Source organism: Littorina saxatilis, linkage group LG3, assembly GCF_037325665.1.
Source record: "Littorina saxatilis isolate snail1 linkage group LG3, US_GU_Lsax_2.0, whole genome shotgun sequence".
NCBI lineage: Eukaryota > Metazoa > Mollusca > Gastropoda > Littorinimorpha > Littorinidae > Littorina > Littorina saxatilis.
Window position 1 is genome coordinate 69,619,707 of NC_090247.1, and position 14,035 is coordinate 69,633,741.

Consider the following 14,035-nt stretch of genomic DNA (forward strand, 5'->3'; position numbering starts at 1 on the left):
ACAGTCACAAGAAACTGTACATTTTCAAGTGTTAATTTCATAACTTTGACATTATATTTTTTAAACAAAAGAGTGTTCCATGACGTAGAAGCAACTTTATTCAACATGTTACATTACTTCAAATAAAAAGAAAACAATTATTTTATTATCAAATGTAAGCTTTTCTGATCACACCAAAATCAAGTGGGGAAAAACAGCAAATATTGGGGGTAAATTTATGTTTGAAATTCAATAAAAAAAATAGTAATACATTAGTATTTGCTACACACTTTTGATATCATTGCATTCAAACATTTCACATTACAATGAAAGCAGCTTTATTGGTATTTTCTCACAAATAAACTATGTGTGGATATTTCAAAAATGTCATCTGACAGGGAGCACCTTTTGGGAGTTACCCATATGCCCTGTTGGGTTAGACACAAAACATACGTTCTGATGTTAAAAATGTGAACTATTGTTCAGTTTAAGTCCCCGTTTCGACGGTTGAACTGTAATTCATGCCGTTAAAAACGCCATTTTTGAGGGTTGGCGCGTGGTCTAGACCTGTGACGTCTTACCCAAATATTGCTCAAATACAAGGAACACATTGTTGAGCGGATAGATCTTCATATACACATTAGTTTCTGACCAAAACACTGCTGTTTAACATCTGGGCTATACCCCTGAAAAAAATATCCTTAACTTTTTGTGCACAGTGTATGTATGATTGTGTTTACATGTTTGTGTGTGTGTGCGGGCGTGTGTATGTGTGTGTGTCTGAAGAGAGAGAGAGAGAGAGAGAGAGAGAGAGAGAGAGAGAGAGAGAGAGAGAGAGAGAGAGAGAGAGAGAGAGAGAGAAAAAAGAGAGGGAAAGCTTTCAAAGACAAGAGTGCTCTAGAGAGACAGACATAAACACAGCGAGATAGTAAGACATAGTGATATAGTTGCTCTCTCTCTCTCTCCCTCTCTCTCTCTCTCTCTCTCTCTCTCTCTCTCTCTCTCTCACACACACACACACACACACACACACACAAACGAACACACGTACGCACGCACCCACACTTACACACACACGTTAGACAATAGTCGTGACAAAGTGTTTAGATGCTGTATTCTTTATTATGAGCTACTGCGTGAGAAATCACAAGAACATCAAGGGTCTGGTCTTTAGATGTTGCAACAACCCAGTTTATGGCTGGAGTCTACCCCTATGACTTTAAAGTGGAATTAAAACAGGTCTTTACAGCACGTTATAAACCCTATCTCATTGGTTATTTCTAGCCCCGGCACTCCTTGAACCTACAGAAATGATCACCGAAAAAAACAACTTTTGCAAGGGGTAGACTCCAGCTTTAACTCAGTTTTAATATAGCTTACATGGGTTTAAATTTCATTTCTGATAACTTCAGCGAGTGCAAAGTATCGAAATGTTGCCACACTACCCCATCACCGCCTGAAACCCTGCTGCTTTTGTAGATACCGTTAAGATTGCTGTGGTGACAGTTGTTGTGCCACCAGGCGCCGTGATACAGCTTTGCGCAACTTGAAGAGGAGCTGTCGTGGTCTGCATCAACAGTGCTGTAGTGGCTGTTTTTGTGGTAGGTCAGACTGTCCCCTATAGAGAAAGGATACGAGAGTAAAGTGTGTGTGCTGTGTATGTGAGTGTGTGTGTATGTGTGTGTTTGTGTGAGTTACTTCTAATATGCTAACTGTAAGTAACTGATGAGACATGCGTGGGAAAAGCAAATAATAACAGACATGTTTAGAAAATGGATATCGTCATGAGCCGGCAGGCGATCGTTGATATGATTTCCGAGACATGTCTGTTATTATTTGCTTACAGTCAGAATATTAGACCAAAATAAAATCCAATCAAACTTGGAACTCGATCACTTTGATTTGAAAAGGAGAAGGGCATTGGACCACATTTGTGACCCTCCACCACAGAATGGGTCGCATGTCACCTTTGCATGATTTTCATATTTTTACATTTTCCTAAAGAGTTTTTTGCTCTATCCAGTGGTGAAAACCGTTTTAGAAAAGAGCGAAAACTTTTGAGTTATAAGCCTGTGACTAAGGTGACCCTCACACTGTTACCAGACACTCCCCGGACTTATATTAAAGGCATATGTACGCGCTCCCGTGTTTACAAAGTGTAGTTTGCCCACAATCGATGTCAAATGCATCATAAGGCCATATAATGACGATATGTCGCCATGCGCGGACCATATACATGCATTACAGCTTGTTCTAGCCTCTGAAAAAGTGAGGATGTCAACAAAGACGCGGAGTTATTTCCCTTGCGTCAACGTTCCCTCTGTTGGCAAATCTATAAATAGGACGATCTAGATCAAAATAAAAATTCAAATATCTCAACATTTAAGGGGTCCTAGACCACAATATTTTGCAGGGAACTTAATTTAGCATGTCTCCAGCTGTTGGTAAAGCAATTAGCGTGTATATTCATCGAGTTAATATGCCTTTAAGCCTAGCGCAGAACCGCGCGAGGTGACATGCGACTCATTTCGTGGTGGAGGGTCACATTTTGTTTTAGTGCTGATGACCATCTTGTTCTATCGCGACATTGTTTCATTTAGTGCCTTTTGTAGTTGGTCTCTCTTTAGTTAATCTTCAACCCCCCGCGGGTTAGGGGGAGTCTCATATTGGTTGGGACGAGAAAGAATGTACCCGATGCTACCCAGCATGTCGTAAGAGGCGACTAACGGTTCTGTTTCTCCTTTTACCCTTGTTAAGTGTTTCTTGTATAGAATATAGTCAATGTTTGTAAATATTTTAGTCAAGCAGTATGTAAGAAATGTTAAGTCCTTTGTACTGGAAACTTGCATTCTCCCAGTAAGGTCATATATTGTACTACGTTGCAAGCCCCTGGAGCAATTTTTTGATTAGTGCTTTTGTGAACAAGAAACAATTAACAAGTGGCTCTATCCCATCTCCCCCCTTTCCCCTATCCCGTCTCCCCCCTTTCCCCGTCGCGATACAACCTTGAATGGTTGAAAACGACGTTAAACACCAAGTAAAGAAAGAAAGAAAGTTAATCTTCAGGCCTATTTAAAGTAAAGTATACCCTTGCGAAACATTCGACAAAAATTAGTATGGACAAAATATCGTATTAGAAGCCTGATCAGCTTACATTGACATGCGAAGAGGCGATCAAGAATCAGTGTCGAAAGTCTAATATACTTCAAAATTGCATGATACAACTTCGTGTATGAGTCAGAATAATTCAAATATCAATAAGATTTATTTGTTTAAGTATGATCAGGACAAACAACAAGAAACTAATCATAAACAGAGAGAAAATCAATGAAACTAACAACTTAGACGTGAAGCATGCTGGGTATTTGTGTTTCTATAACCCACCGAACTCTGACATGGATTACAGGATCTTTTCCGTGCGCTCTTGATCTTCTGCTTGCGTGTACACACGAAAGCGGATAAGGCACTAGCAAGTCTGCAAATAAGTTGGGAGATCGGACAAATCTCCATCCTTAACCCATGGCGGTCGGGATTTGAACTCACGACCTTCTGTTTAGGAGGCCGATGTCTTATCCACTACGCCCGTCTAATTATATATAACTTTTAGGGATTTTTCCGATGAATGACTGAAACCAGTGTTTATCTGATGTTCGCTTTAGCCATAGTTGGAGGTGGTCCATATCAGAGGACACACATACTCTCAAGATTTTGTATTTTTTGTTTCGCTTTAAAGACGGGAATACGCTGTTAAAACGTAACAATTAATTACTGTCTAAGCTGTCTTATGTCGCAAATTAAGTTTGTTATCAGCTGTGGTCAGAAATCAGTCTTCTCAAAGCGTTTTATCCAAGAGTGAACGCTGCCAGAAGTGCAAATGTGGAAACATAAATTGGTTCTGGGCGCTCTTCTACCGTTTTTTTGGTCAGAACAGGAAGTGGGCCATACAAGGAACTGGTCCATATTAAGGGACTTTCCCCTATACCTGTCGGTCAGTATTCTGGTGACCTACAACAGCCGATCACTCACCTAGCGGGAAAGACATTAACAGATGATATTCTCACACAAAACAATCTAACACAATAAATGGGTCCTGATTTGGCCTAAATGGTCCGCTGGACCCAAAAAGCAACAGCTAACTAACTAACTAACTAACTAACTAACTAACTAACACAATAAATAGTGATGAGCATGCAATTTCACTTTCTTCGCTATTTCTTGTCCAAGAAAGAGCAACAGCCTCAAAATCAACGATAGACAATATTGACATCTGACGTAAAATAGGTGACACAATTACATTTGATTCTTCACAACATTGACCTTGTAATTTTCAAGTGAGCAGGTCAGCATGGTGCCTTGCTGCTCTGTGCAGCACCCACCAACAAAACTAGCTTTCCTATACCTTTACAAGGTAAAGTGTATCATTTAAAATATGAAAAGTGTCATTATTTAAAGGCAGAGTAAGCCTCCCGTAAACCATCACAGATACGGTCAGGCTTTTACACACAGTACAAACACCCTTTCATTTAAACACTCACCAATTGAGAACATTCTAGGTGCCCTCCGTAAAGAGCGAACAATTTTCAAAGAATTTATTTTTGCGTGGTTTATCTTACCCCTGAGCCATCGTGAACCCGTGTGATCCAGTTTTCCCTTTTCACAATGCAGTCGTCATAGTTAGTCATTTGAATGCGACTCGACGTGAGCTTATCTACAAAAGCACGTTTTTTATGCACGAAACAACGGCTGTGGTTCACAAGAACTCTAGCGATGGCTTTTGACTGTTGAGAGGAACGGCGATTTGCACTGATAAAACCGTCGTCTGCCACGACCCTTGCGTGACCCTGCTTCCGGGCTTTTCTTTTTTTAAACTTTCACAACTTCGAATTGTTCTGATCTTGTCTTGATGAAAAACGAATTCTTTTATGATTAAAGAATGTTTGTGTAACAAGCTGTCAATTTATTATTTAGATTTTAAAAGTTAGGTCTAGCACCAAAACGAGGCGCCATTGTTGTAGAGGACCAAGTCCACGAAAATAAATTCTTGGAAAATGTCTCACGCTCGACAGAAAGCAGCCAGGATGTTCCCGTTCGGTGAGCGTTCAAATGGAAGTATGCTTGTACTGTATTTAGACGCTCGGGGAGCTCTGTGATGGTTTACGGGAGGCTTACTGTGCCTTTAAGATAAGTCACGCCGATTTTTTTTTTTTAGTGGTCTGGGTGGCCGAGTTGTAAGCGCACTTGCCTCGGAAGCGAGAGGTTGCGAGTTCGACCCTGGGTCAGGGCGTTAGCAATTTTCTTCCCCTTTTCCTAACCTAGGTGGTGGGTTCAAGTGCTAGTCTTTCGGATGAGACGAAAAACCGAGGTCCCTTCGTGTACACTACATTGGGGTGTGCACGATAAAGATCCCACGATTGACAAAAGGGTCTTTCCTGGCAAAATTGTTTATGCTTAAGATAACATGTCTGTGTCTTTCGCTTAAGATTTTTGTTTGTTTGTTTGCTTAACGCCCAGTCGACCACGAAGGGCCATATCAGGGCGGTGCTGCTTTGACATATAACGTGCGCCACACACAAGACAGAAGTCGCAGCACAGGCTTCATGTCTCACCCAGTCACATTATTCTGACACCGGACCAACCAGTCCTAGCACTAACCCCATAATGCCAGACGCCAGGCGGAGCAGCCACTAGATTGCCAATTTTAAAGTCTTAGGTATGATCCGGCCGGGGTTCGAACCCACGACCTCCCGATCACGGGGCGGACACCTTACCACTAGGCCTACCGTGCCGGTTTCCCTTAAGATAAAAATGTCCACCAAATACCCGTGTGACTTGGAATATTAGGCCCTTGAAAGGTAAATATGCGCCGAAATGGCAGCGATCTACTGGCCCAAAAAAATTCCATCTCACACGGCATTCTGTAAAGGGCCTAGAGCCATAGGGTTAGGCACTTAAAAATATCCAGCTATTATTATTATTATTATATATATATTGTATATATATATATATATATTTCTTTTTTAAATTTTTTTTTAGTTCGTTTTATTTATTTTTTAGCGTAACACTAATAACAGAAATCAGGCCTGACCACTATCCCATTAAACAGGTCATCCACAATCCGCCCTGGTTGGTCAGAATAGGTCACACGATGCACTGAAATGGTATCAACACAACTAAATGTATATCTCTTTTGCTGCCGATGCTTATTGTGACGACCAGGTCTACTCACCAGCGTTGCCCCCGGTAAAGCGGTTAAAGTGCAGACGGTAGTTGTCGCTGCTGCCGCTGATGGAGAAGTTGCTGTAGGTGGCGTAACCTTTCGCCGAAGTCCACTTCGTCAGGTCCACACGGAGTTTGTATGTCTGTCCGGAAGTCAACTTGTGCAGGGCGTCAAGACCTGGAAAGTATCAACACACACAGTTCATACTTCTGTCTGGACGTCAATATGTACAGGGCGTCAAGACCTGGAAAGTATCAACACACACAGTTCATACTTCTGTCTGGACGTCAATATGTACAGGGCGTCAAGACCTGGAAAGTACCAACACACACAGTTCATACTTCTGTCTGGACGTCAATATGTACAGGGCGTCAAGACCTGGAAAGTACCAACACACACAGTTCATACTTCTGTCTGGACGTCAACATGTACAGGGCGTCAAGACCTGGAAAGTATCAACACACACAGTTCATACTTCTGTCTGGACGTCAATATGTACAGGGCGTCAAGACCTGGAAAGTATCAACACAAAGTCCATGCCCTGTCTGCACGTCAACATGTGTTGGGTGTCAAGACTTGGAAAATATCGACACACAGTTCATACCTCTGTCTGGACAATCTGAGTTAGTATCCAGATTCGTTTACAGGGGGAAAACTGTGCTTTCAAGGTATTCTCGGTGTTTCATGCTATCATTTCTAACTGTATAAATATACTGTGTACATCTCTATAAAGCTATTTAAAACAGTTTATTTTAATAAGGTCTCTTTTATAAGACCAACTGGTTGGTATGTTTTCCTGTTCAAAGAAAGTGATCACATGACGTATTCAGCAATGACTCACCCAGCCAGAAACTTCCACTCAGGTCACCAAAGCCCCTCTTATAGGACGCCCAGTTCCTGGTGAAATTCACTGAGGCATCCTGTCGGCGTTGAAACACCTGAAATACCATTTACAAAGCTAACATCAGCAAGAAAAAGTTGCAAATTAATCGAACACCTGCAAACGTGAGCGCGCGCGCGTGTGTGTGTGTGTGTGTGTGTGCGTGTATATGTTTGAGTGTATGTGTGTGTGCGCGCGTCCTTGTGTCCATACACCACCTACCAGCCAGCCCCCACCATCAGTGTCCTGGTCACAGTAGACCCGTAGCCGGTGGTTTCTTTTAGGGTATATATTGACCACACCACTCCGAGGGTGGCGACGCCGGGCCTCCACACAGTTTCTTGGTCTGTTCCCTGCACGATGCAAAATAGATCAGTGGAAAGGAAAGGGAACCTACACAAAAATTTGCAGTGATCGCTGTGTTGGCACAACTTGCGGTAGCATAAATAGCCAACACCTCAAAATAGTTTTCAAAAACATATTTTTTCACGGACAAACGGACACAAACACAAACACTTGTGCATACACACACGCACACACAAACACACACACACACACACACACACACACACACACACACACACACACACACACACACACACACACACTATTGTATCCAATCAAAGAACGTTTACCGCGGCGTCCTCCAAGGGTCCAGACTCTTCTCTGCATGCCACCGCCACCCCCTGAAATCAGAATCACGGCAGAATGAGGTCACGTGTATTCAAATTAACTCACCAAGCTTCTTCTTTAGTCTCTCTCAGTGTTAATGACAAGCAGCAAAGACAGAGAGTCTGAAAACACAAGACGAATGTCCCATTTGGAAAGTTGACATAGAAATGACGCAGTTTACGTATAAACAGATACATAATTGTGCGTACGAAAATGAACTGTCATAAACAAAGTGTACAATTCAGCAACAACCTAGTTTGTGAATAAGTACGCGATATGGTCCATTCTTCATCGTGCTGGCTTGAATATGACAACTGAACTTTCGTCATCACAAATATTCTTTGTTTGTACCCAGCGTGTTCTGCGCGCAGTTTGACTGACAAGTGGTGTTGAGGAAAGTATCCTTTTTATGGGGCAAGACTTTGCGAATTGACTCCTCCCTTGGAAATAAGAAATGTGACTGCTTGAAGTAAGCTGTGAGGTTGAGAGACTCTGAAGCGTACAGTTCAAAACGTAAGCTACATTGGGAAAGCTTGAAATAATACATCTTTTCAAAGTACGGCAGATTCTTTCAAAATCTTCTAAACAAATATTTGACTGAAACTTCAATCCATTTAATTGAGAAAGAAACGAGGTCGTGACAGTGCCGCCTCAACTTGTATTAAATGCAGAATGCGACGACATTTAAAGGCATTTATCGAACACAATGAAAAAAACATAATAATTTTAATCTACATAGCAATCTGGTTTTGTTTTTGTTTTGATAGCGCTTCGAAAAAAACGCAAACAACGAAAACCCGTTAGGTACCGTTTTGTCAAGAAAACTAATATAATCAGATTAGTTTTTGCAGAGAGCTTAGATCAGCTAGCCGCCTTGTGCACGTACGACGTATTATGAGCTTCATTCACGAACTAAGCCATGCAGTCACTTTGATGGACATGGCAGAATCTTACCCGAGAGACCGACTTGAACCTCCACATCGAATGACATCACCACAGCCGTCACACACAGCAGGCATAACGCTAGTGCCTCACGCATCCTGTAAGATCAGGTAAGGTAAGGTAGGTAAGAAAAGGTAAGGTAAGGTAAAATAAGGTACGGTAAGATAAGACAAGATATCATAAGGTCAGTTAAGAAATATAATGTGTGTGTGTGTGTGTGGGGGGGGGGGGGGTTGGCACGATAGCAGCTGTCGCTTTAACTTTCTGTAACTGCAAGAAATAATTCATAAACGTGTGTATACATGTGTGAAGTAAACTGGGCACAACATTACTGCGAGAAACGTATTAATTCCCGTGTGTGCAGACTTAAACTTTTTATTCCATTAAAGGCAGCCCACTTGACTATTTAGCACACATATCGGATCATTTGTTTGTGGACAAAATTGACGCAAAAGCATCCCTTTTTTACCGCTCATACCATCGACACTTGCATCAGTAAGAATTTCAAAACACACAAAATACCAAAGCCAGCTAGACAAAACATGTTCTGGGTAAATGATTGATTTACATTTTTTCTCGTATGTAAAAGGTGCCAATATTTTCTTGTGATGATTTATTTCCGATTTTTTAATTGGTATCTTACGTTTTGTGAGGTCGATTTAAGGGTAACCTTGTTTGAGCGGCGGTCACGTGATCCCTGTTAAAAACTTTTTTTTATCCGAAACGTTTTACCGGATAGTCAACTTGACTAGGGGCTGTCACTCTTCTATTCAGCTGAAAATCCTTACAGAATTATTTCTGGAAAACGTCTATTGTCGCAATACATTTGTTTCCTCCTACGTTTAGATGTGGAAAGTGCGGAGTTTCTAGACCTCCTGGCTTCACACCTCCCCCCTCCCTGCCTAAACAAGAAAACATCCTTTGTCGCTGTAAAACGCGTCTTCCTTCAACTTCCTTAATCATGCATTTTCAGGAAATGGTATCTGTGACTCTTACTTACTTAGGCCCTTTGCTCCCAGCGGAGCATAGGCCATTGACGACATTTCGTCGTCAATGCTTCTGTAACGTTGTTTGTTTTCTAGGCAGGGGTGTTGGCCCTACGCAAACCTCTGAACGAGGTGGTCCAAATTTGTCTGACCTCTATCCTTCGACCTGTCCAGCAAGGGTGACCCTACCAGGAGCTGAAGCTCCCGCTGGCATAGCTCTCCGGGTTACTGAGGCTATCTGTGACTCACGTATTCTAAAATATCTGCAACCTTGTAAACTGAGAAAGATAATAATCTTCGCAGCTTCTCAATTTTAATTACCCTTTTTATTTTAGGAGTTGGTTGGTTAGCCACGATGCTTGTTTAAATTATATTTATCAGCATTTTTGAGAGGCTCCTTTGCGAGATTATTTTTTAATGTGTGTTAGAATGACCTCCTTTTTGGTAGAGATTCTGTGAATGAATAAACAATGCATTATTTTTTGCACGAAAAATGCCAACACAAAAACATACTCTTGCCCTCCAAAGGCTTTTTATTATTTGTTGCCTGTATGCTTTTCAGGTTGAAGATACTCTTCATGGGCATCACGTGACAGTCACGTGAATCGGGCTGGACTCAACGGACTTTTCCCCAGACATACACAAACTCAAGATAATTTGGAATTTCCAAGGGAAAAATATTGATCAAAAATTAGAAGAATGAACTATAAACCCACTATAAAGTGCATCTCATTTTGTTTGCCTATGTGTGTTCCTATGAAGTAGATGTCAAACATTTTATAGATCGACAAAGGTAGATTTGATACAAAATATTTGCAGATTACAAAATACCAAATCAATGTACATGATTTATCAGCTGTATTGCTTTAAAAGTTGAAGGTTGTTGTGTAACCACATTATTCAAAAGGGTATTTAACAGAACACAATGAAATTCTTCATTCAGAATATTGTCAACATTTTACAGAGACCTTAAAGATGAAGCTAGAAGTATGCTTTACTACCTTGCTTATACGCGTTGACATTAGAAAACAAGAATAACAACATAAAGGCATGGAAACCAGTGTCCAGGCTAATAAGATAACATATGAATTTAAACAATTATCATATATGTTGACACTGCAGTTTTGAGCAAAGGTTATCTCCTTTTAATTTAATCATTTTTCAAATGAAAACCAAGACCGTTGTGATCTATATCTCTCTTCTAACGAAGGGAAGGTCTTGAAAGTATACTTGCCAAGCTATCTTCTAAAGCTTTTTCGATTCTTAATCAACTGCAGCCCCCGTGTGTTTTTAATGTTAAAGTTTAAACTAAAGGTGTATATTGGTCATTTAAACCACAAAAGAAGTCAGTGTTCAGGCTATTATACTGGAATCAGAGCATGTTCTTCCACTCAGACACATATCAAGAATCACCGCCCTGATATGGCTCTTCGTGGTCGGCTGGGCGTTAAGCAAACAAACAAACAAACAAAATATCAAGAATCATCACCATCATCACCAGCAACATCTCTACTGACATATACTCACGTGAGCAATCTCGACTTGATCAAAAGTCAGAAACTGGAAATGTTCAAGTTGGAGAGCAGTGTAGACAATCTTCTGAATTCAGAATGGTCTGTCACAAACCCGATACAGTGCTCCGTTTTATACACATCGCAGTTGTTACTTAAAGCAAAGGCGATTGGCTGATTCAACTCACGTGGTGCAGGCTGCTCAGTGTTGAATTTTGTCTGTTTAACCTCATGATACGTGACTTTGCAGTCATGACCACTGCATGAAAATGTGAGAGCTGGGAGAAAGACTAACAGATGTTTCATCGTGATTGGCTGGTTTGATCACGTGATGTACGACATTGTATGTATGATGCAACTGGAACTCTCTGTGATCTTAACCCCACTCTACCCCCTTCCCCAACTTCTCGTATTCACAAAGCAAGGAGAACGTGGATATAGAATATAGTCAATGTTTGTAAAGATTTTAGTCAAGCAGTATGTAAGAAATGTTAAGTCCTTTGTACTGGAAACTTGCGTTCTCCCAGTAAGGTCATATATTGTACTACGTTGCAAGCCCCTGGAGCAATTTTTTGATTAGTGCTTTTGTGAACAAGAAACAATTAACAAGTGCCTCTATCCCATCTCCCCCCTTTCCCCGTCGCGATATAACCTTGAACGGTTGAAAACGACGTTAAACACCAAATAAAGAAAAAACGTGGATATCTTTGCCTGAATTCAGATAGGAATTTCTTGGGAGGTAGGGAAAATTGAGATAGAGGATAGGGGTACAGGGCACCTGTATTGAGAGCAAAAATAAAAAGAAACAGAGAGAGAGACAGTGGGAGAGGGAAAAAGAGAGGGAGGCCGACAGACAGACAGTCTCAAAGACAGCCAGACAGCCAGAAAGAGAGAAGGGGAATGAAATAGAGAGAGTGACAAAAGAGGGATAGAGAGAGAGTGAGAGAGACAGAGAGGGACAGAGGCAGAGAAAGGTGCAGGCAGAGACTGACAACGAAAGATTGACAAAGAGAGAGTGGCATATAGACAGAGAGAAAGGAAAGCAAAGATATATTTAGGAAAGAGAAGACAGAGGGACAGAGACAGATAGGGAAAGACAAAGACAGATGGAGACATAGACAGAAATGAGAGAGAGAGAGAGAGAGAGAGAGAGAGAGAGAGAGAGAGAGAGAGAGAGAGAGAGAGAGAGCCAGGCAGCCAGTCAGAGACAGAAATAGAAATACAGACAGTCAGTCAGACAGGCAGACAGATGACAGACAGATAGACATAAAGCGAGAGGGTGTCTGTGTGTGTGTGTGTGTGTGTGGGGGGGGGGGCACAGGCGGATACATGACTTGAACTCTTCAAACCCTACGCGGGAGATTTTTAACAGTATTGCCGTCAATATGAATGCTTTTACCAATAATCTCTCAGGGCGTTGCTGGAAATTAGACTGAAAACCAATCATTGACCTTTCATTTTGCTCCTCCACTGAGCATAAACGTCGGTTTCACGTCATGGTAAGAATAAGGGGTGTGCCAACACAACGTCTATCAAATAAAAAAAAACCTGATCTCATTATTACTCATAAAGGCACCTGTTCATTCGCCCACTCATACGCATGAATGTCAACAGAAATCAATTTTCAGGAGCGATGAAATTTAATTGAAAAAACAATCCGAACTTAATTCTGTGTAATGTCACCCCTTCATAGACAGACATGTCACCTAACGGAGCTGACTCAACATGCACATTTTCTGGGCACACTACTGCCTCCATTCTGAACCAAATGATCGTCTGTCCATTGAATTCTTAATGACAACTGCCCCCCGCGGGTTAGGGGGAGTCCCATATTGGTTGGGACGAGAAAGAATTTACCCGATGCTCCCCAGCATGTCATAAGAGACGACTAACGGATTCTGTTTCTCCTTTTACCCTTGTTAAGTGTTTCTTGTATAGAATATAGTCAATGTTTGTAAAGATTTTAGTCAAGCAGTATGTAAGAAATGTTAAGTCCTTTGTACTGGAAACTTGCATTCTCCCAGTAAGGTAATATATTGTACTACGTTGCAAGCCCCTGGAGCAAATTTTTGATTAGTGCTTTTGTGAACAAGAAACAATTGACAAGTGGCTCTATCCCATCACCCCCCTTCCCTCCGTCACGATATAACCTTGAACGGTTGAAAACGACGTTAAACACCAAATAAAGAAAGATTAATGACAAATTCTTTCGATTTATGCCAAACCTGACGGTATTCATGATCATATTCACGAAATAATTCCTGTTGTAAGCTATGGTAGTGGTAATTGGAATTCTGATCAAATCTACCATTGAATATTCCAATAATTCTCCGCATTCTCTCCTGACACTTGCCAAGAATGTATTGGTTTTAGCGCAGGGCGGTATAGTCCTTAACCAATATTTAAAGTTGCATTGATTTTTTACAATACTTTACATTCATGCGTATGAGTAGGTGAGTGGAAGGTGTTAGTGTGTGCAATAATGTGGTCAGCTTATTTATTTGATAGACCTTGTGTTGGCACACCCCTTATTCTTTGCTGAAGGAGATGACGTGAAACCGACGTTAATGCTTAGTAGAGTAGCAAAGTGAAAAGATAATGATTGGTTTACAGTCTTATTTCCAGCCACACCCCTTGGGATTGTTGGAAAAAGTTGTCATTTGTGACGGCAAAACTGTCAAACTTCGTCCTTGTAAAGTTTGAAGTGTTCAGTACCCGTCTGTCACCAACACACGCACACATTTATACAATCACACCTTCTCGCATTTCTCCGTCTGTATGTCTGTATCAATGTTTCTTTCTCTGTCTCTCTGTCTCTCTCTCTCTCTCTCTGTCTCTCTCTCTCTCT

At 41.2% G+C, this 14,035-nt stretch overlaps 1 protein-coding gene and 1 long non-coding RNA gene across 2 annotated transcripts in view; both read right to left on the minus strand.

Moving 5' to 3' along the window:
• LOC138963126 (uncharacterized) overlaps window positions 1-14,035 on the minus strand; it is a 154,160-nt gene that overhangs the window by 19,770 nt on the left and 120,355 nt on the right. The gene's annotated exons all lie outside the window — the stretch shown is intronic.
• On the minus strand, window positions 1,072-11,342 carry LOC138963113 (ficolin-2-like). The gene is made up of 7 exons (XM_070335139.1): window positions 11,204-11,342; window positions 8,703-8,788; window positions 7,712-7,762; window positions 7,299-7,429; window positions 7,038-7,134; window positions 6,206-6,373; window positions 1,072-1,597 (listed from the first exon to the last, which is right to left on the minus strand). The coding sequence occupies exons 2-7, from the start codon at window positions 8,785-8,787 to the stop codon at window positions 1,356-1,358; spliced, it is 774 nt and encodes a 257-aa protein (XP_070191240.1). The 5' UTR covers window position 8,788; window positions 11,204-11,342; the 3' UTR covers window positions 1,072-1,355.

Excerpts from the sequence above, each read along its gene's own strand:
- LOC138963113 (XM_070335139.1), bottom strand. The coding sequence starts at position 8,787 with ATGCGTGAGGCACTAGCGTTATGCCTGCTGTGTGTGACGGCTGTGGTG. Across the intron at positions 7,763-8,702 it reads GGTTCAAGTCGGTCTCTCGG|GGGGTGGCGGTGGCATGCAG; the intron begins GTAAGATTCTGC and ends TTCTGATTTCAG. Across the intron at positions 7,135-7,298 it reads CTGATGGTGGGGGCTGGCTG|GTGTTTCAACGCCGACAGGA; the intron begins GTAGGTGGTGTA and ends ATGGTATTTCAG.